The 20736-nt window shown below is 66.3% G+C and overlaps 3 protein-coding genes across 5 annotated transcripts; 1 reads left to right on the forward strand and 2 right to left on the reverse strand.

Moving 5' to 3' along the window:
• Positions 1-564: 564 nt before the first annotated feature.
• On the reverse strand, positions 565-14575 carry KAT2A (lysine acetyltransferase 2A). Of its 3 annotated transcripts, none has more exons than XM_039516972.1 (18): positions 14343-14575; positions 13103-13226; positions 12725-12870; positions 11125-11214; positions 10022-10203; positions 9226-9417; positions 8625-8731; positions 8276-8386; positions 7306-7442; positions 6854-7062; positions 6383-6509; positions 5694-5804; positions 5453-5596; positions 4907-5021; positions 4236-4272; positions 3649-3712; positions 3208-3292; positions 565-2861 (listed from the first exon to the last, which is right to left on the reverse strand). In XM_039516972.1, the coding sequence occupies exons 1-18, from the start codon at positions 14550-14552 to the stop codon at positions 2668-2670; spliced, it is 2385 nt and encodes a 794-aa protein (XP_039372906.1). In that variant the 5' UTR covers positions 14553-14575; the 3' UTR covers positions 565-2667. The 3 variants fall into 3 exon arrangements, with proteins under 3 accessions (XP_039372906.1, XP_039372905.1, XP_039372907.1); XM_039516971.1 differs by having other exon boundaries at positions 566-2861; positions 8276-8389; XM_039516973.1 differs by lacking the exon at positions 14343-14575 and adding an exon at positions 13380-13397 and having other exon boundaries at positions 568-2861; positions 8276-8389.
• Positions 14576-16305: 1730 nt separating this feature from the next.
• LOC120392250 (heat shock protein 30C-like) lies at positions 16306-17326 on the forward strand. Its single transcript, XM_039516921.1, has one exon. It carries the CDS (start codon positions 16350-16352, stop codon positions 17019-17021), a length of 672 nt encoding a protein of 223 aa, XP_039372855.1. The 5' UTR covers positions 16306-16349; the 3' UTR covers positions 17022-17326.
• A 1460-nt stretch (positions 17327-18786) lies between these two features.
• On the reverse strand, positions 18787-19501 carry LOC120392228 (heat shock protein 30C-like). Its single transcript, XM_039516889.1, has one exon. The coding sequence runs from the start codon at positions 19417-19419 to the stop codon at positions 18808-18810; it is 612 nt and encodes a 203-aa protein (XP_039372823.1). The 5' UTR covers positions 19420-19501; the 3' UTR covers positions 18787-18807.
• Between the last annotated feature and the right edge of the window lie 1235 nt (positions 19502-20736).

Here is a 20736-nt window from a genome sequence, read left to right on the forward strand (position 1 = left end):
CGGCTCCCACTCACGGCCCCGCTCCCCCCCCGTTCTCCTGGCATTCTGCTCCCTCGCACACAGCTGCAGCCAACCAGCCCTAACCCCCCGCCGCTGCCATCAGGCCTGGGGAACCCTCAGACCCCACCACTTAGCTCCAGCCTGGGGCCCAGTGACATGGGTGGTGGCCTCCTATTGTTTCCAGCTATCACTACATGCTGGGGTATTTAATTGCTCCTCCTATGTAGCCTGACCGAAGGATGCCAAGGCCCAGCCATACTGACCCAGCTGCTGTTTAGTGGCACCTGCAGCAGATTTCTCTGTGCAGGCACCGGCCGCCACCTTCATTCTTATGCTGCTGCACTTAGCCACTCACAACATGCAAAGGCAGCAGGCTGCAGTGGGCGGAGCTCAGTTCCTAGCTCTGCTACCGCCCTCATGCATGACCTTGGGCAAGTCCCATCACCCCAGCTCTGCTTGAGCCTGGGAGCTCTGGGGCAGAGCCTCGTGCTGGCTCACGGCAGCAGGTGGCACAACAGGGCCCTGAGCCCTGCTGGGCCCGTGGCTGGCAGGTGACACTACCCTGCAGGCAGGTGTGCCAGGGAGAGCAGAGCAGGGCAGCGGTGGAGGAGCAGCTAGCCAGGACTCTGGCTTCCACGCAGCAGCTGCTAACCCCAGCCAGAGCGCAGCCACGTTACCCACGCGCCCAGCCTGCGTCCTAGCACCAAGCGGCGCCGCGCCACGATTAACTCTGAGCGACACAGGGCTCAGCCCGGGGCAGCGGGCACCGCGGAGCACGTGGGGGGAGGGTTTGCTCCCTGCCCTGGGCTCCCAGCTGAGTCAGGGCCGAGGGAGAAGCTGCCCCCTGGCTAGGGGTGTGAGAAGGGAGCACCTGGCAGGCTGTTGACCATCTCCAGGGCTGGCGCAGCGGGGGTGGCACTGCTGTCAGTGGAAGGGGTGACAGGCTGGCACACAGCAGCACCAATGCTCATCTCAGGAGGGACCGGGGGGGGGGGGCTACCCACCCACAATGCCTTGCTGCTGGGGCCCCAGTACACAGACAGGTGCTTCACGGGGGCCATGTACATTTATTTTAAAAAAATAATAAAGGAAAATAAAAAATGAACTGGGAGGCTGGGACAGCCCCATGGCTGCGCCCGAGGGACAGGCCAGTGCAGGGGGAATAAGGCAACAGTGACCAGTCGGGGGGCAGGGTGGGTGGAACGTGACAGCAAAATGCTTCTGCGGCCTGGCTGCTCTTCCTTCTGCTCCAGTGCGGGGAGAAAACGTCACTGCCTGCGTCTCGGCCAGGAGCTGCAGGGGCCCGGTGCCAGAGGGCAGCAGCTCTACGTCACGGGGGCCTGTGGCTCTGCCAGGCCTCAGGGGCCCCTGCCACGGAGGGGAGGCAGGAGGGGCCGTAGGACAGGTCAGTAACCCGGCTGGGAGAAGCAGCCCCATGGCCCATAATCCCCGTGCCCAGGGGGCTCCCTTCAGGCCCCCTAGGAAGGAGTAGGGGGGGGGCCTGGTTTAGCCACTCACCCCACTAACTGCTGTTCACCCCGGCACAGCACGCGGCCCCAGCCTGGGACCCAATTCCCCACCCCCCTTTGAAAGGCCCTGGCCCCGGCCCTGCACCGCCCCATGGCGCAGCATTCCCCACCCCCCCCCTCAGGATTGCAGCGCTCAGTGCGCTGGAGCCAGGAGGAGCACAGAGCAGGGGGGATGGGGGGGCCCCAGCAGGAGTGACACTAGCCCCATGGCTCAGCACAGGGCTGACAGCCCAGGGCCCAGCCCGAGGGGACCCGGCCGTGCCGGGGCAGGAGAGGACAGAGGACGGGCCTCAGGCCGAGCTGCGGGGGGAGGAATGGCTGAGAGCTGATACAGACCCCTCAGATCACCTCCACCTAGCAGAGCCTGGAGCCGAGCCCCGGAACCCAGGCAAGGCCAGAGGGGGGCAGCCTCCCGGCTGGCAAGGGAGGAGAACGCCGCCCCCCCCCTTCTACATTCACGCCGTGAGCGGCAGGGCCGGATGCTCCATGTGGAGCAAGGGGGTGAGCAGGACGAGGAGCCCAAGGGAACACACCAGGCTGCAGCAGGAGGCAGGGGCTGGAGCAGGCAGCTGGGCTGTGGGGGGAGCGGGGGCTGGGCCTCAGCCCCACAACGCAGAGCCGTGCTGTGCGCGCAGGCCAGGGGGTGGGGCAGCCTTGGCCCAAGCCCGCGAACAGCCCCAAGCCAGAGAGACGCGGTGCAGCTCGCCCAGGGTGGGGCGGCTCAGCACTGGAGCCTGGGCTGCCCTGCCGGAATTTCCAGCCCAGCAGGTCCATGCCCCAGCTGAACCCTGTGGCGCTGGTGCCATGTGGGCCGGGCTCCTGCCTCCAGGGCGAGGCGCCGAGTGTGCGGAGACACCCACGGGCAGAGTGTCGACTGGTGCAGAGGGGCCCTGGGCCGCTCCTCTCCTGGTGGCGCCCAGGGGAGAGGCCAGCGAGTCCCAGAGGCCTCCCCCAGCAGCGGGAGGGGAGCTGGCCCCACACTCTGGCCACGTGCTCCTTGGCCTGCTCCACCCGTCAGCAGCTGAGCCGGGCTCAGAGAAGCCCCCCAGCCCCTCCTGGGAGAGTTCGGCAGGAAGCGCTGCCTCGGCCGGGGGCTGCGGGCCCAAGGGGAGCGTGAGGCCAGGCCCCCCCCGAGCCCCTACTTGTCTATGAGCCCGGCCTCCTTGAGCTTGAAGTAGAAGAACTTCTCCAGGGTGTTGGCGCACTTGCAGTAGTCGCTGTCGGGGGGGTTGTACTCCCGGCAGTTGGTGATGATGCGCTGCAGGTCGGCGATGAAGAGCTTCTTGGTGACGTAGTAGCGATTCTTCAGGCGCTCGGTCATGGTCTTCAGGTCTGTGGGGGCAGCGATCAGCGCGCGGCTGGCTGGGTTCCCCCACCCCTCGGGTCCCAGCACCCTCAGCCCCGCAGAGGGGAAACGGGCCAGCGACGGAGCCAGGAACAGAACCCAGGAATCCGGGCTCCCCACCTCCGCCTTGGCCACTAGAACTCCACGTACGCCTGCCACAGGAGAGGGCAGAACCCAGCCCCCCTCCAGCCACTAGATTTCACTTCCCTCCCAGAGGCGAAATAGGACCCAGGAGTGCTGTCCCCCACTGCCAATGAATACCCCACACAAGCCCACGCTGGCCCCACCCCCCATCCCGGGGCTGCAGGGGCCTCGGGCAGATCAGCCACCTACCAATGGGGAAGCGAATGATCTCGTAGTAATCGGGGGCCTCCAACTTCTTCACGGGCTCCATGAAGGGCCAGGCGCTGGGGTGCGTCTGTGGGGGGCAAGGGGCAGTCAGAGCCTCATGTGGGGGGGGGGGGGCAGCTTGGACTCCCCTCCCCCTCCAGAACCAGGCCCGGGAGGTGCGTGGCTCCTGGCCCCACCCTGAGCACAGGGAGCTCAGACAGAGCGAGATGCCCTGGGCTCAGGGACCACGGATCAGAACCAGCCCAGGCGCCTGTGCCCCGGCTGCTGGCCCCAGACACGCCCCCCCCCCAGAGCTGGGAGAACCGGCTCAGAGCCCCCGGTTGGCGACTGGCTTGTGCCAGGCGGGGAGGCTCTAACGGACCCACGGAAGCTCTTGATACCCAGAGTGAGACCCCAGGGGAGCTGCCTCCCATGCTCCGTCACCTTGATCTGGGCCAGGAGGTTTTTCAGAGTGTTGTACAGCTGGTCTGGGTCCTTGAGCTCCTTCCTGCAGGAGAAGGGGGCAGATGAGGTCAGCACCCACCGCGTCTGTCCCCTCCCAGTACCCGTAGGTGAGCAGGCACCAGCTAGGCGAGCCCCTGGCCCCCCCCACTGTGGGGGAAGACTTGTGCCTCCCTCCTAGGGCACTCAGGACACGCTGCCGCTGTGCTGAGGGCAGCAGCCTGCCAGGGACCCCCAGGGCGGCGTGACCAGCCTCAGCCCACGTGTCCCCCGACTGCTCCCACACAGCTACGGCCCAGATGCTGCTGCCTCGAGGTCTGACGGCCTGGGGAACCCTGCTGGGATGCTGAGAATGGATTGCAGCCTCGGGCCATCCCTGCACTGTCTGCCAGGCTAGGGAGCAGCACCAGAGCCCCCAGGCAATCGCGCCTTTTGGCCCGGGCTGCTGACCGGGGGGGGGGGGGGGGGGAATATATCACACCTGTGCCGCTGCTTCCCCAACCCCCCTAGTTCCCCGGTGAGCAAACCGGGCCAGCAGCGACGGACGCAGGGCTGGGAACAGCACTTACCCTTTCTCCTTCCCCAGCGGCCGCCATCCCGTGTCTCCTGGAAGGCAGGAAGAGGCATTGGCTCACTCGCCATCAACCGAGTCACAATCCCCTCCCCAAGCACAGTCCCTGGGCAGCACTCTGCCTCCGTGACCCCCAAGCTGGCTGCGAGGGCCACGACCACCCCTCCGCTGCCCCCGGAACGCACTGCTCCACGGAGCCGCGCCAGGAGCTGTACTAGTCCTGCACAGAGCCAGGCTGGGATGCCAGCTCTGCTCCTCTCCCAGTGCACAGATCAGAGCCACTGCCAGGCTGCAGAGCCAGTCGACCCCTCTGCTCTTTCCTGATGCACCTGCTTGTGTTACTGCATTAAGGGCAGAGCCAGCCACTGCCCAGCCTCACCCCCCAGCGCAGGGGCCACCACCCCCGAACAGCTCAGCCCGGACCCGGACCCGCACCGCAGAGAGGAGAGTGCAGTGGCACAGCCTGGCCACAGGGTGGCAGCAGCACTGCCCGCAGCTGAGACTATTTGCAAGGTGACGCCGGCTGCCTACAGGCGAGCACACAGGCGCTAGGTGGGTAGCTACAGTCGCAGTGACAGGCGCTGGCCGTGGTGGTGGTGGGGAGCAGTCAGAGCCCTGCCCTGCTGCCAGAGCCTTCCAGGGCTGCAGATGTTTGTGGCCCAAACGTACGGATTCCAGGGATGCTCTCGACCGGGATCTGCCGCACGCCCTCCTTGAAGCAGGTCAGGCCCGGGTAGACCTTGCGGATCTGCGCCTGCTTCCTCTCGATCAGCTTCTTGATGATCTGCGGTGGGAGCGGCAGAGGCTAGAAGCGAGCGGGGGCAGAGTCTGGCTGGTCCACGCCCGCTCCCCTCACCCTCAGGCCTTTGCGGGGGAGCCGGGCGCAGGGCCGTGCCCGCGGGACGGGGCAGCCAATGCCCTCCTTGTGCCCGGGGCAGGGAAGCAGGGCTTGCCCAGGGCGAGCCGGAGCCAGGCAGTGGCTCCGGGTCTGACGGAGGCGGGTGCTGGACCGTGACTAGCACAGACATGGCCAAGCCGTGCTGGGAGCCGCGTGGGCCACGGCGACGCTGCCCGAGAGGGGCGCTCACAGGACAGCAGCCTCCTGGGCCAGCAGCGTTACCCCTTCCCCTGCACTAGCGCCAAGGTGTTACGGCAGCGCGGGCGTGGCTGGCACGAGGAGCCAGGCCGAGCGGAGCCCCCCCACGGCCAGGATACCTCCTTCTGCTTCTTGATGATGTGCGAGAGCTCGGTGTAGGGGATGCGGGGGTTGAGCTCACACTCCATCAGCGTCGCCCCTTCGTACTCCTTGATGTAGCCCAGGTAGCGGCCCTTGGGCACTTTGATGTCCTTGGAGAAGCCCTGGAAAGGAAGGGGGGTTGTGAGAGCACGCGAGCGACACCATTGGGGGAGGGGGGGGGATTAGGACCCCCCCAGGTGGGGGCAGGCGGCACCGGACCTGCTTCTTGAAGTAGCCGATGGCGTACTCGTCGGCGTAGGTCAGGAAGTAGAGGATGTTGTGCTTGATGTGATACTCCTTGAGGTGGTTCATCAGGTGCGTCCCGTACCCCTGGCAGGCAGACAGGCGCCCGTCAGGCAGACGCCGCGGGGCAGGCGGGGCTCAGCCTCTCAGGGAGGGGTTGTGGGGAGGTGCCCCAGGCTGGCCCTGCCCCGAGACGTGTTTGGGGAACAGACCCCAGCAGAGCAACTGCTCGGCCGCAGGAACAGCCAGCGTTAAACATGGTCCCCGGCCCGGCCTCGGGGGAAGTCCCGCTGTCCACGAGGCTGCGCTCACCACGGCCGGGGCAAAGCATCCGCTCCTGCCTCCCTCGCAGCCCGCGCGGCCGCAGAGCCATGGCCTGCAGCCTCCCCCTGCTACCTAGGCCTGGGCTGCCCACCCAAACCTCTCTGCCAGCACCCCACAATCCCAACCCACTGGCCCCTGCTCCCCCTAGCTCTGCCAGGGCCCCTCACTCCCGATCCCCAGCCCCTGCTGCCCAGCCCTGGGCTCCCCCCAGCCCTGCCAGGGCCCCTCACTCCCGACCTGCAGCCCCTGCTAGCCCAGCCTGGGCTCCCCAATCCAGACCTGCGGCTCCCCACTGTTCTCTCTCATGGCCCCCCCCAGGTGAGCTGCAGTTTTGCCTTCACCTTCACTTGCTCGTTGGAGGTGACAGCGCAGAAGACGATCTCCGTGAAGCCCTGGGTGGGGAACATCCGGAAGCAGATGCCCCCGATCACCCGGCCGTCCTTGATCAGAGCCAGGGTCTTGTGTTTGCTGCCGGGAAAGGCACAGGCAGAGTCACATAGAGGCTATGGGGGGGCCCCACTCAATGCACTATCCTGCCCCCCAGCCCCATCAGTCGCTGCAGCAGTAGTGGGGGAGGCGTGTGCAGCTCAGGCAGGAACGGCCCTGTCTGAGTTAATATTATGGGGCTGGGGAGGGATCTGGGGCCCAGACCATTCCCCCGCCCCCCACAGCTGCTGGGGTCGCACTGGGCCTGGGCCTCTGGTGCAGCCAGGATGCAGGGACCGAACCGGGGCCGTTTACTTCCTGCGCGAGCCGGGATCGCGACGGAGCTTGAACCCGGCCCCCCGGAGCAGCCCCCCCGCCCCACGTACGGGTCGAAGACGAGGCGGGTGATGTACTCCTTGGGCATGCGGGGCAGCTGGTGGGAGAAGACGTTCTGCAGCCCCACCAGCCACATCAGGATCCGCTTGTTGGATTTCTGCGAGAGTGCGTTGCCGATGACGTGGAACTCGATGATGCCGCGTCTCTCCTCCAGCCGCGCCGTCTCGTCCCGCGCCGCGTTGGCCGACAGCAGGCTGGTCTGGGGGCGGAGCAGGGGGCGTAAGGGACAACGCCCCACCCCCTTACCCATCCCCCCCAACAGTCACGCCAGGCCCCAGCACGGGGTCCGAGCAGGTGCCAGCCGAGGTCTGCCACAGCCGCTCCCAAGGGCTGGCAGCTCCTACTGTCACCAGCAACCCTGGCCCAGCACTGCCGGGCCCGCGCCCAGTGGGGAGCCGGTGAGTGCTGATGGGAGACATCCCCGCAGCTCCCTGCCCCATACCTCCGGGCCCAGCATGGCGGCCGGGTCCGTGATGGTCAGCATCACCTCGTTGACCAGCTCCATGGGGATGTCGCCCATGACCCGGATCCGCTTGGCGTCCTCCAGCGTCAGGCCCTCGGGCAGCTTCCGCTTCTCGCCTGCTCGGGCAGCAGAGGATGGTCACGCCGGCAGGGCCACGGGCCACTTGCGTCCCTGCATCTCCCACCCCGCGTGGCTCCCGCTGAGCCGCACAGCAAGGGAGACGGGAGCCGCCGCACCCGGACCCTGCAGCAGCAGCCAGACCTCGGCAGGGCTGGGGCCCGCGGGAACCGGTGCAGCTGAGGCGTGTCACCCCGCAGGGGGCTTCCCCTCTCTGCCCCCTAGGGTGCCGGGTCGGGCCGACTGGGTGCTCCATGGCTTCCTGCGTGGCGCTGCCTGCCAGGGAAGCGGGCACGGCGTCCCCGTCCCACCCCAGGCAGTCTATGCTCGGGGGGCGGGTGACAGACGAGGGGTCTCAAGTTTGTTCTTTCACTTCCCCCTCTGAGCTGAACGGCTTGCGACCGAGGGGTGTCAGGGTTACAGGGAAGGGCGGGCGCAGGTTGTTCCCAAGCTGGCTGACGACAATCCACTCGGGCATCCGCCGTCCGCACGTATCACAAGGGCAGAACCTGTCTGCTCACTGCAGCGCCCCCTCCCGCCCCCCACAGACCCTTCCCCCAAGATCCCTCCCCCAGCCCACACTTGAGACCCGAGCAACCCCATGGACTCTCAAGGGTTAACTGCGGATCCCCCTGGTCTAGCAGCGCTTTGCCCCTTTCACTCCAGGGGAGGTGGCGCTGGCCGGAGGCTGACCCCTCCCAGGGCGCTGTGTCCTCGGGCACTAGCCCCCGGCCAGTCCCAGAGGCGTTGGGGCCATAAAGTTTTGTGCCACCCAGCAGGGCCCCGGGGCGGCCTCAGCCCCTCCGCGCACCCACAGCTGGGCTGGCGTTACCTGGCACGGGCTCGGCCGTGCTGGCATCCAGGCTCATGGAGGACAAGGAGCTGCTGCTGCTGAGCTTCTTGCTGAACATCGGGGTGCTGGGCACGGCGACGGTGCTGACGGCTGCTGGGAATGAGAACGGAGCCTTTCACTAGCCGAACCCACAGCCTCCCGCCCCGGGGGTGGTGCCCACCTGGCCCTGGACAGGACGTCTTTGCACTGGCCCTCTGCAGCCCAGACCAGGGGCCCTCTGCAGCCCAGACCAGGGGCCGTGTCAAGCAAACCACCCACTTGCACCGGAGCTGGCGTGGCATGAGCTCAATCGCCCCCAGGGCGCTCGGCCATTTTCCCAGCCAAGTACCTGGGCGCGGGACCAGCTGGGCGCCTTCCGTGGCCGGCATGGTGAAGTCAGATTCCCAGATGGGCGAGTTCTCCCCGTAGATCTCCTCTTCCAGCATCGACAGAAACCTGGGCAGGGCGGGCGACGGGGCAGGTTAGCCAGCAGCTGGCAGGCTAGTGGCACGGCCGCATTAGGGGGGCAGGGATAGCTCAGTGGTTTGAGCATTGACCTGCTAAACCCAGGGTTGTGAGTTCAATCCTTGAGGGGGCCACTTAGGGATCTGGGGCAAAAATCAGCACTTGGTCCTGCTAGTGAAGACAGGGGGCTGGACTCGATGACCTTTCAAGGTCCCCTCCAGCTCTGTGAGATAGGTACATCTCCAATTATTAGAGCTGCCAACCCTGAGCAGCATGGGGGGGGAGTGTGGGGCCACACGTGGCAATCCAGATTAACGGGCAGGTACCCATGGGGAGGAGCCTCACCCAGCGAGCAGGGCCCAGGGACCTGGCACACAGAGACCAAACGTGACCCACCCATCACAGCCACCTCTGGGTTCGCCAGGGCCAGCGAGAATTCAGCTAACCCCTGCCAGCCCCACGCCCTGGGAGCCAGCCCCACCTACTTGGGGAAATGGGTGAGGATGAGCGTCCGCTTCTCCGGCACCAGCTTGTCCTTCTCCACCCGGAACTTCTCCAGCAGCTGCCGGCGGGTGACGGTGAAAATGGACTTGAGCAGGCTGCGCCCGAAGACGTGGGTAGTCTCGTAGCGGGGGAGGCTGTCGCAGCTCTGGGGCACGTGGCAGTAACACAGCCAGCTGGGGGAGAAAAGGGGGTACACTCCCAGGGACCTGGATGCTGGTACCAGCGCCCCCAAGGGGCTGGCGTTATGACTGGGGTGGCAGTCACGGGCTGAGATGCAAAGCGCAGCAGCTGCATCTTGTCGGGAATGGAGGGGCAATGGGGGCAGAGAGGCAGCGGCTGGGGTAGTCGAGATAGGGGACCTTTCCCAGCGGAGTGTGGAGCACACCGACGCTGTCTCTCCAAGCCGGCCGGGGCAAGGCATGCTGGCTTCATGGCCCTGAACCATCACGAGTACCCGCAACCCCACACGCCGGGCCAGCCCAGGTGTGAGCTGTGCACCGTCCTGAGCCGCCGGGGGGCAGCACTCCAGGGATGCAGCAGGTGCTGTGCTTAAGAGCGGCAGGCTCAGGATCTCCAGGGCTCGTCGCTGGGAATACAGCGGGGAGTGCGGTGGGGGAGATCAGGACCAGCTCGGGAGAGGAGGGCGAGCCCAGATCCCCCCACTGGGGAGGTGAAGTGAGGGGAGCCAGGGTCAGAGCTCCCCCAGAGCACAAGCTAAGCATGCAACGAATGGTCGCTGGGACGGGGTCTGCACCGGCCCCTCTCCCCAGCACTCACCGGGTGTAGTTGACTTTGTAGGTGGCCACGTCGTCGTTCTGCGAGCGCTGCCGGAACTGGGAGGGCGTCTCCAGCTTCCAGTAGTTGAGGCAGAGCAGGAACATCTTGGAGAGCTCGTACATGGTCTGCCGCTCCTTGGGGGGCAGGTGGCTGAACTTGTACTGGACGAAGTTGAAGACTCCCTGTGGGGGCAGGGTGCCGGCAGGCGTCAGGGGAGGCAAAGGCAGGCCCCAGCTGTGGGGGGCTTTGTCACAGAGCAGCCGACGCGGGGCTGGCTCTGCGCGTGAACACAGGGCAGGGGGGGCTGCACGAGGCAAGGTTAACGCAGCCGAGGAGTTGCAGGAGGTGTGGGGAATGGAGCAGCCGAGACCCGCGTTCAGTTGTGGATCGGGTGTAGCGGGACGAGTATTCCCAGGTGATTTATCAACACAACAAGATCCCCACTGACCGGTTTGGTCAAGCTGGAGGCCTCTATCAGCGAGACCAGGGCTGGGACCGAGGGGCGGCGGAACATGAGGGTCCGGACCAGAGCAGCGGAGCGCTGCGGCTCGGAGATGCACCGGCCCAAGCCTGGAGACACGACACTGGACAAGACGGGGCCGGGTCTGACCCCGCCTGGCAATTCCTGCCCTGTCCCTCAAGCTTCACCAGAGCCCTCCCCGCCCCCGAACTTACGACGATCCACCACTTCCCGGGTGAGGGCGGGAGAGCAGTCACCACCACGAGAAACAACCGCGCCCAGCACTGGCCCCTGGGGATGGACTTCCTGGGACCAGCCGAACACGCGGCTCGGTTTGCTACCGAGGCACCCGGACGTAGTGACGTGTCCGTGCCAAACCCTGGGTGGGTAACGAGTCAGCCAGCTGCAGGGAACGGCTCCTCGTTATACAGGATTATTGAGGCAGGGGAAGAGATGCCAGGAAGCTAAAAGCCACAGGATCAGGCTGAGAAGAGGGTCATCGGAACCCACCAGCACCTCTCCCCCCGCCGGGGGGTCCAGGCAGACACGTTAGCTCGGGGCCGGCTGCGTGTCCCAGCAGAGGGTGTCCCAGGCGTTGGGGTCACCGTGACAATGGACGGCCGCTACAGAGCGCTGGTGTTACCTGCTCGATGTTCGGCTTCTCGAAGGGGGGGCTGCCGAGGGACCCTTCTACAACAGGACGGCTCATCTGCAGGATGCATTTCCTCAACAGCTGGGGAGGCAAGGGGGACGTCACACACCGGAGACTGGAGAGCGGCCAGGCTTACAGCAGCTACCGAAAGCTGCGACGGGCCAGGAGCAGCCAGCCAGATCCCTAGCTGGTGCCTTTAATGGGCTGTGTCGATTTACACTGCCTGGGAATCGGCCCACTCCTTCCCTGGCAGTGCATCTCCCAGGGGCTCAGCTCGGGGAGGGGGGGGCAGGGACAACACCTAGTTTCTGGCAAAGCTTCTGCTTTTAAGCCAGTCTTGCAGTTGGGCTGCCTGAGGCGGGTTGCCAGACGTACAATGAATCCCCGGCACTCAGCCTGTCCAGACAATGGCACCCCGAACAGGAGGCTTGTGTACCCCGAGTTACGCCTCACTTACAAACTACTCGCTTACAAAATCAGACGTAAAAATCACAAAAGCGTCACAGTGCTATTGACCAACCGCTTATTTTCTCATTTTACCCTATAATTATAAACGAAAGCAATTGCAATATCAATATTGTGCTTACGTTTCAGCATCTAGAGCAGTGGAAACCAGTCACTGTATGACGTGTTACTTTGTGCTGACTTCGCTAGTGCTTTTTGCGTAGGCTGCTGTAAAACTAGGCAATATCTAGATAAGCTGATGGACTCCCGGAAGATCTCTGCGTCCCCCTGGTTGAGAACCACTGTAACAAATCAGCAGCTCACTGGGCTCAGATCCCTACATGGGCTGGTTATTCCCAAGCCTAACGGAGACCACACACAGACCCTCCCCCACATCTCATGTAATCCATCCGCTGCTCCTCCCCACGGCCCGCCAGCCGCACCTCAGTTCCCAGCACCCATAAAGGAGCAGAGGTCAGCTGTGGCTCCAGGAATTTTAGGCAAGACGCAGGTTAGGAGAGGAGTGGCTCTTTCAATCTCGTGCGACAACAAACTAGCTTTCCTCGCTCAAGAAGAAGGGTACCGGGGGCTTCTGAGCCCCCCAAACACATAGCCATGAAAGGGTCAGGAATTCGGAGTTCCATCCCTTGCCAGGCAGGATACAAACAAACAGGATAGTTACTCTAGGTCCTACACAAATCAGATGCATTCTCGGTGCATAACACGTGCTGTTTTACACGTGCAGACTGTTTCCCCAGGAAGGGAACAAACTCTCCATTTATCGAAGGTGGAGTAACGAGCACTCGCTCCAGGAAGGCGCAGCCCTGAGGCCGAGGGGACGCCTGCCTTGAGGACAGCCTGGTGCCGCTATCACTGAGAAGGACTGTGAACACTTCTGGACATGGGGCAGTACCGAAGAGGGGCGCCCATGGAACAGAGCAGAATCCCTGCCTCAGCGCTGACTTCAACCAAACGTGCCCTGGAAAGTAACTGCACAGAACAGCAACCAGACCAGAGGCAGGCAGAGATGCGCCAGATTTTAGGCTGGACACTGGACGCCTTCGCTGTCTATCGTGACGTCCTAATGGCTACACCGAGGAGGCCTGCGGCTCAAAGGCAGAGCGAAGCCGCTGCTCCCCCACCGTACCTTGAACAGGTAGAAGTACACTTGCTTGGTGTCCGTGTCCTCCTCTTTGTGGACCGACATAAAGAGATTTTCCACGTCCACCACCATCCCCAGCAGCCGGTTGATCTCCTCTTCCGAGACGTTCTCCAGGTGGGACACGTGGTCAGCTGGACAGGGGAGCAGCGAAGACAATGGAGAGGAGGTTTAGCTGGTGACACCCTGGCACCGACCACAGGGCATCGCCCAGCGGGTGCCCTGCCAGGGAGCCGTGAAGGCAGGCACAGCACTAAATGCAGCCCCGGCCCGTTCTGCCAGCCCCACCAGAGCAGAGCCCGACGCTCTCCCAGCCCGTGCCCGCCCTGGGTCCCCGTGCCCGGGGAAGGCACTGCCAGGCCTCACCCAGGGCGTGTCCGCAGCTCCGGCACAGCTCGCTCAGGTTGGTCACAGGCTGCTGCAGGTCCATGCGGGGGGCAGTGGGCGGGTTGGGGTTCTTCCAGCCGTTGCACTTGCAGGCATCGTTGGCCTAAGCCAGGGACAGACCAGGCGATCGGTGCGGGGTCCTGGGGCAGCCCTGCCCTCTCCCTTCCCAATTCCGTGTGACCGCACAGGGGTGGAACAGCCAGGGAAGGTGCCCCCCGCACCTTGCAGGCCGAGAACGCCCCGGGTACCCCCGCCCCTTGCAGGCCGAGAACACCCCCAGGTCCCCGCCGCCCTTGCAGGCCGGGCCCCCAGACCTTGCAGGGCCGAGCCCCCGCACCTTGCAGGGCCGACCCCACCCCGGTACCCCGCACCTTGCAGGCCGAGAACACCCCGGACCCCCGCACCTGGCAGGCCTAGCCCCCGCACCTGGCAGGCCGGGCCCCAGGTGCCCCCGCACCTGGCAGGCCGGGCCACCCCGCACCTGGCAGGCCGAGGCCCCAGGCGCCCCGCACCTGGCAGGCCAGGCCCCAGGCGCCCCTGCACCTGGCAGGCCAGGCCCCGGGCCCCCGCACCTGGCAGGCCAGAGCCCCGCACCTGGCAGGCCGGGCCCCCGCACCTGGCAGGCCGAGAACACCCCGGCGCCCGCACCTGGCAGGCCAGGCCCCAGGCCCCGCACGCCGAGCCCCGGGTGCCCCCGCACCTGGCAGGCCAGGCCCCCCGCACCTGGCAGGCCGGGCCCCCGGGCGGCCCCCGCACCTGGCAGGCCAGGCCCCCGGGCGCCCCCGCACCTGGCAGGCCAGGCCCCGGGCCCCCGCACGCCAGGCCCCCGGGTGCCCCCGCACCTGGCAGGCCAGGCCCCCGCACCTGGCAGGCCGGGCCCCAGGCGCCCCCGCACCTTGCAGGCCAGGCCCCAGGTGCCCCCGCACCTTGCAGGCCAGGCCCCCGCACCTTGCAGGCCGCCCCCAGGTGCCCCGCACCTTGCAGGCCGCCCCCGGGTGCCCCCGCACCTTGCAGGCCGCCCCCAGGTGCCCCCGCACCTTGCAGGCCAGGCCCCCGCACCTGGCAGGCCGCCCCAGGTGCCCCCGCACCTTGCAGGCCGAGCCCCCGCACCTGGCAGGCCGCCCCCGGTGCCCCGCACCTTGCAGGCCAGGCCCCCAGGCCCCCGCACCTGGCAGGCCGAGCCCCCGCACCTTGCAGGCCGGCCCCCGGGCCCCCGCACCTTGCAGGCCGAGAACACCCCCAGCTTCTCCAGCTTCCTGGCGCGCGGGAAGCCCCGCACCTGGGCCTTGCGCTGGCTCGCGCGCTGCTGCTGGCTCAGGCCGGGCCGGGCCGGGTCACTGGAGCCCCCCGCGGGGCCCGGCCCGGAGCCGGGAGCGGCCGGGGGGGGCGGCGGGGTCCGGCCGGGCTGCGAGGCCTCCGGCTCCGCCATGCCGGGACCGCGGCGTGCGCCAGGCCAACACTGCGCCTGCGCGGGCCCGGGGGCTGCTGGGAGATGTAGTCCCCGAGCCGGGGGCGGGGCTTAGCCTGCCCGGGGCGGAGCCAGCCAGAGCCCCCTTAATGCGGGCCCGCCCCCCCCCCCCCCGCACCCCAGTGTGGGGTAAATACCCCCCCTCACGGGGTAAATACCCCCCTCAATTTCACCTAACCCCCAAAGTGGGACAACCCCCCCATGCGCGTGGGAAAAGGGGGCTGGGGGATTCTCACCATAGGTAATAATTGGAGATATACCATCCTCCCCTCCTAGAAAGGGAACTATACCTATCTCTATTAGAGCTGTAAGGGGGGACCTAGAAGGACATTGAGTCAGCCTCCTCAGCCAAGGACCAATTTTTTTTTTTTTTGCCCCAGATCCCCCCCTGGCCCCTCAAACTCTCACAGCTGGGTGTTTGGGCCAATACTCAACTCAAACCACTGAGCTCTCCATACCCCTCTGCACCATGTGGGGTGCAGACTTCCTGGCAGGTCTGGGGAGCCCTAACGCCCAGCTCTGCCCCACAGCTGCTCGGCCCAGAGCAGCACAGCGTGGCCAGAACCCCAGCCCCACCCCAGGGTGCAGCATCCCCCACCCGAAGGTGCACACACCAGCAGGCAGGACCCAAAGGGGCTGGGGAGGGAGCACAGGTCTTCTCCTGGGCCTCCGGCCTGGGCAGCTTTAGGGGGCAGGGTCCAGCTTTTCTTGCTAACCAGAAGGGCTAGAAAGAGAACCCTGAATAACCGCTGAGATCCCAAGGGGCTTCAGTCCCACGGGCGCTGGGCCTGTCAGGAAACCCCCCGGCTTTGTGCACCCGGCGAGAGCTGACAACCCGGTGACTAACGTGGGCCAGCACCGAGGCTCTGGGAAAGGGTCTGTCTGCAGGGGATCATTGCTGGGGTGGGTGCTGGAGCTCGCCCCATACGAAACCCCTCTCTGCCCAGCCCCCCAGTTAGTTCAAAATCCATTTACCTGCAGAGCAGTTTTCTAGCCTTGTGTCCATCCCCATCCCCCAGACAGACTCAGAACTAGTAGGCTGAGAGGGTCTCAAGAGGTCATCTGGCCAAGCCACCACCAGGCAGGACCAAATAAACATCTCTGAGAGGAGAGGGGATTTAAGAACAGATTAGACAATGAGGGGGATTCCTCCACCTCCTCTGATCACAGGTTAGACATCAGGAACATCTTCCTCACACCTCTTCCCAGTCCCCCTCTTCCCAGTTGGATTTGTTACACTTTTACCTCATGCTCAAATATTTCCCAGCCTGAACCCGTACAGGGCCCTGAATTCTATTTAATTCCCAATCCCCTATTACCCAGGACCTCGCAATCCCTGCACTTGTCACCTTTCCTCTGAACTAGACCCTGCAATTGCGGGTCCCTAGCACAGAGCGATAACAGGCCCCTCCCGCCAGCCTTGGATACAGACAACAAGGGGCAGCTTCAGGGGGGCTCTAGAAATTCCCAGACTGTGGGGCAGGGAGTGATGCAATGCCAGGCCCTGCTCCCGGCTGCCAGAAGCTGCTGGCTCGGCTCTGCCGCCCAGTTAGGTAACTCACAGGGCCAGGCTCGTCCCGCCCCAGCACCGTATACGGCAGAGGAGGCCGGCTCAGCCCTTCCGTGGGCGGCGGAGGAAGGGTCTGGAAGGGCCCGGAAGGCCGGGTGGCTATATAAGGCCGCCCTGCGGCTGCTACCAGAGCCAGTGCCCCGGCACGCCAGGCAGGCAAAGGCAGCAGGAGTCTGGGCAGCAGAACCATGACGAGCTGCTCCTGGTACCTGGTGCGGCTGCTCCCGCTCAGACGGTGGCCGTGGCGGGGCTTCGGCCCCACGTGGGTCTGCAGCAGCCAGCCGGGGAGTGCCCTCCTGGGGCCGGCCCCCCAGAGCTGCTTCGAGCAGGTGGTGGGCGACGTGCGCAGGCACATGGAGGAGATGGCCAGGATAAGCCGTGCTGTCGGCCAGGCCCAGCCGCCCCTCTGCTGGGAGCCTGCGGGCCAGAGGCAGCCGGGGGCGGCTGGGGATGCCGAGGCGGAGCCGCGGGAGGAGAAGTTCCAGCTCTCTGTGGACGTGGCCGGCTTCTCTCCGGAGGAGCTGACGGTGAGGATGGAGGGGAGGAGCGTGACGGTGACCGGGAAGCATGAAAAGCAAAGCACATGGGAAGAGGGGGGCCGCAGGCGGGAATGCAGGGAGCTGCGCACCCAGGCTGTGCTGCCAGAGGACGTGGATCTCCAGGCCGTGACCTGCTCCCTGTCCCGGGACGGACAGCTCTGCATCCAGGCTCCACGCCTGGCCCCGCCGCCCGTGAAGGGGAGAGCCCTTCCCATCAGCATCCAGCAGGCGCAGGAAGCCGGGGCGGGGAAGGAGCCGCGAAGCAGCGAGGGGCTGGGCAGGGGGCCTGCGGGAGGGAGCGAGGGAACGAGGGGGTCCTGACCCACCAGAGGTGCCAGCGCCCCTCGCCCCAGAGACCGCAGCCATGGCCGGGCTGCCAGCACTGCCCGCTCCGGCCCTGCGCGCTCGCAGGGTTCTGTGCCCCCACGTGCCTCTTCCGGAGCAGAGCCTGGGGAACTGCCCTGTCTCTGGGGCGGGTTGGATCCGCCGGAGGCTCCCGGCAGGATTCTGGTACCTGTAACGAATGCGCAAGTGTCACCATCTCCCTGTTCCCCCCTGGCTGTGTTGCCGGGTGACGATTCTCTCCGGGTGTCTCTCGTTTGTGTCACCACTGGAATAAACCTGTTTTCCCCACGTTTCCGTTGTCAGTGAACTTTGTAGAAATGGTTTTTATTCCGATTTCCCAGCAACCGGGGCAGGCTGGAGCCCGAGCCCCGTCCCCCACATGTGGCCGCCCCACACGCTGGCTGGGCCGTCGGGGCCCTGCTTTCTGCTAGAGGGTTATACATGGTCCTAGTTAATGTGCGAGCCTGGCAGAGCGGCCAGGCCCAGTCCTGCGGGTCCCACTGGCAGCAGCGAGCCCTTGGCTGCGTGGCTGCCGCTCTGCATGGGGCCCGAATGAGGTCCTGCTGGAGCGGGGTTCCGGGTGAGGAGCACACTGGCCCTGGGACAAGCAGCCGACAGGCTGGCACATGCCCCCCCTGCCCGGGCTCCCATGCACACAGGCCTGCTTGGCACCGCAAGGCCCTGGAGCCGAGACTGGCCGTACTGCAAACTTGCCGTCCCTGCGTGAGACTCTGGGTCCCTGGGCAGGGCCGGGCGCTCCCCGGAGCATGTGGCCGGAGCTGATAGGGGGGGGGCCTAGCGCTGCCCTCGGTCACTGCCGCTCACCCGGAGCCGTGGGCAGCTGGACGGATCCCGGCTTGGCACATGCTGGCACGCGGAGCGGAGCCGAGGGGAGCCCGTTCTCTGGCCGCGCAGGCGCTACGGGAACGACTGGGCTTGGCGCTGGGCAGGGGGCCTGCAAGCTGTCGAGCCGGGACCGAAGGGGCTGGCCCCAGCGGTAAAGCCCCAGGGCTCCGTGCAGGTGAGCGGCAGCTGCATGGAGGAGCCGCGCTCGTCGTCCCCGGCCTGAATTACGCGATGCTGCGGATGTGGCAGGTCTCTGTACCGGGGTCCCCACCTCCCCTGGCCCAGCAAGCACCTCCCTCAGTTTCCCTCCCAGGAAATAATCTTTTCAATAATGTCCCTCCCACTCCCCTCGGGGGGGGGGGGTCTGATTTATGTCCCCCAGGCCAGCCCTGCACCCCAGCCCCCTTCACCCAGCACAAGGCTCGGGCTTGCACGGCCCTGCCGCTCGGGGCTTTGTGCCAGCTGAGCTGCTCCGGCTCAGCCTGTGCCTCCAGCAGAGCCCAGGAGCCTGCCTGGGCCCCCCTCAACGTCCCCCCCGAGGCAGGCAAGCGGGACCTGTCACGGGGTGAAGCCCCACCTCCCCAGAAGGGGCCGGCCGTGCGGGGCCAGCCTGTGCCAGGGTAGCGTAGACTGGCCGGGGAGGCGCCCGCAGCGAGTGCTGGCACCGGCCGGTCCTGGCGAAGGCAGCACCAGCACAGGGGAAGATCAGGAACATTTATTTCATATAAAAACACGTCACACGCTGTGAATCTGGCCTGCAGCCAGCCAGGTACCCAGGGCCCAGCCAGGGTGACCAGATTATGGGACACAGAGGAGGGCAGGTCTGGAGCGCCGCCGAAGCAAAAAAAAGTCAAGTCTCAGCCCCAGCTGGATTCTGCTCCCCCTTCTCCGCCCAGCTCTGCCAGGGCTCAGGCTGTTAGCCCCGGGCTCTGCCGTCGGCTCCGTCCCCTGAGCCCGGCTCAGCCGGTGCCACCGAGCCGCCCGCAGGGCTGAGCTGGATGGGCACGTTCCTCGCGGGGAGGGCTGGGGGGGCCAGGCACGGGGCTTCGATGCACAGCTGCCCCTCCCTGGAGATGGAGCAGGTCAGGCGGTCGGTGTCCACGGCCTCGGGCACGTCCCACTCCCTCTTGAACACCTCGTACTTGTAGGAGAAGGAGCCTTTGCCGTCCTCGCTCTGCGTCTCCTTCCTGCCCGTCAGCAGCACCGTCCTGCCCACCAGCTTCACCGCCAGCTGCTCGGGCGCAAAGCCCCGGACGTCCTGCCGCACGGCGAAGGGCTCGGCCGTCCCCTGGGCCAGGGCCACGCCGGAGCTCTGGCCTGGCTCCCCCCCGGGGCTGCCGCTCCCTCCGCCAGCCAGGAGCCGCCCCATGCTGCTGGCAAACTCCCTGGCCGACTCCAGCTCCCGCAGCAGCTCCTGCTCCAGCTCAGCGCAGAGGGCACCCGGGGCCGGCCACAGAGTGCGCACGGGGCCCAGCCGGGCAGCCAGGAGGCCATGGGGGGGCGGCAGGAGGTGCAGGCGGCACAACATCGCTGCTTCTTGGGCTGCTGCTGGCTCGGGGCTGAGTCCTCTCCGGCGGGGCTGGGGGCCGATCTGCTCGGTGCCGGGGGCCGGCAGCTTTTATCCCCCCCCGTGGGGGCCGGGTGCCTTCCAGAACCCTCTGGCCCTGCCGCCTCTGGCTGAATGGGACAGCTCATTCCCATTACTCAGCCCCCAGAACAGGCAGCTCCCAGCCGCATGCCTGGGTCACGGCTCTGCCTTCCTGCCAGCTTATAATTAGCATCCTCGTCTCAGCCTCTAAATAGAAACTCCTGGCAGCTCTGCGACCCCCCACCCTCCCGCTGGCCTGTGACCGTCCTTCCTTTGCCAGGCGGAGCGGAGCCCCGGCACGGGCCCAGCCCTGCCCCAGGCCTCCAGTCCTGGTCTTTCCCCTGTGGTGCCAGCTCCTCCCCGCCAAGCCGCACAGCGGGCAGCGGGGACTGACTGCCCAGGGCCACCTGCCCGGCTCAGAAGACCCTGCCCCACAGAACTTAGGCACGTCCCCAATTCAATGCAGCCAGCAGGGAGGCAGTGGGGTGGGTCGGCCCATGGGCTGGGACTTGGGGGACCCGGCCTCTATTCCCAGCTCTGCCGTGACCTTGGGCGTGTCACATCCCCTGTTCTCTGCCTCAGTTTCTCCTCCCTACACCTTGACTAGCTTGTGAATGCTTGAGGCTGGGAATTCCTCCCGGTGTGTACCAGGCGCAGCACACGGGGTCTCCCAGCTGCTGCCGTACAGGTGGTAACTCGTCACGCGATGGGCTGACAAGGGGACTCAAGCCCCACCCGAGGGCGGTTGTTGATTTCCCAGCCAGGGCACTGAGGGGCCCGTCCCACGGCCTGGCCTGGGAGAGCCGTAGTGCTGGGGGGTCTGGAGGTGCCAGCCGTGCGCCCCTCAGCCTGCCTCGCTGGGGAGTGGCTAACAGCTGGCTGGCCTCTGGAATAGCCAGGCACTAACGAGCTGCCCCCTTCCCCCAGAGCCAGCCCCTCGGGATGGCAGGGGCAGGGCGCGGGGCTGAAAGACGCTCCTGGCCTTGTGCTGCTTGGTCCTGAGCCCCCCAGCCCCAGGGTTTTCCTGCCCCGCTGCTCCCCAGGCCGGCTGGGACCCTTGTGCTCACACCTGACCCCCTGCCCCAGGCTAATCCCCCAGCAGGTATAAGCAGGTACCAAGGTGTTTCCCCTCCCCAGGCCCAGCTGCCGGGCGGGGCGGGGGGGGATTTGCTGTAACCCGAGCGTGGCTGCGCGTCCCGCTGCTCTATTTGGAGTGGGGGAAGCCAGGCCAGGGGAGGGGAAACACCTGGGTGTTTC

The sequence above is a fragment of the Mauremys reevesii genome, linkage group 27, assembly GCF_016161935.1.
Source record: "Mauremys reevesii isolate NIE-2019 linkage group 27, ASM1616193v1, whole genome shotgun sequence".
Classification (NCBI taxonomy): domain Eukaryota; kingdom Metazoa; phylum Chordata; order Testudines; family Geoemydidae; genus Mauremys; species Mauremys reevesii.

Coding starts and splice junctions, on each gene's coding strand:
- KAT2A (XM_039516971.1), bottom strand. CDS start 14,552: ATGGCGGAGCCGGAGGCCTCGCAGCCCGGCCGGACCCCGCCGCCCCCC. Junction 4,273..4,906: donor CGAGAGCATCCCTGGAATCC/GTACGTTTGGGC, acceptor CCTGCCTTCCAG/GAGACACGGGATGGCGGCCG. Junction 2,862..3,207: donor GATCATTCGCTTCCCCATTG/GTAGGTGGCTGA, acceptor CTGCCCCCACAG/ACCTGAAGACCATGACCGAG.
- LOC120392250 (XM_039516921.1), top strand. CDS start 16,350: ATGACGAGCTGCTCCTGGTACCTGGTGCGGCTGCTCCCGCTCAGACGG.
- LOC120392228 (XM_039516889.1), bottom strand. CDS start 19,419: ATGTTGTGCCGCCTGCACCTCCTGCCGCCCCCCCATGGCCTCCTGGCT.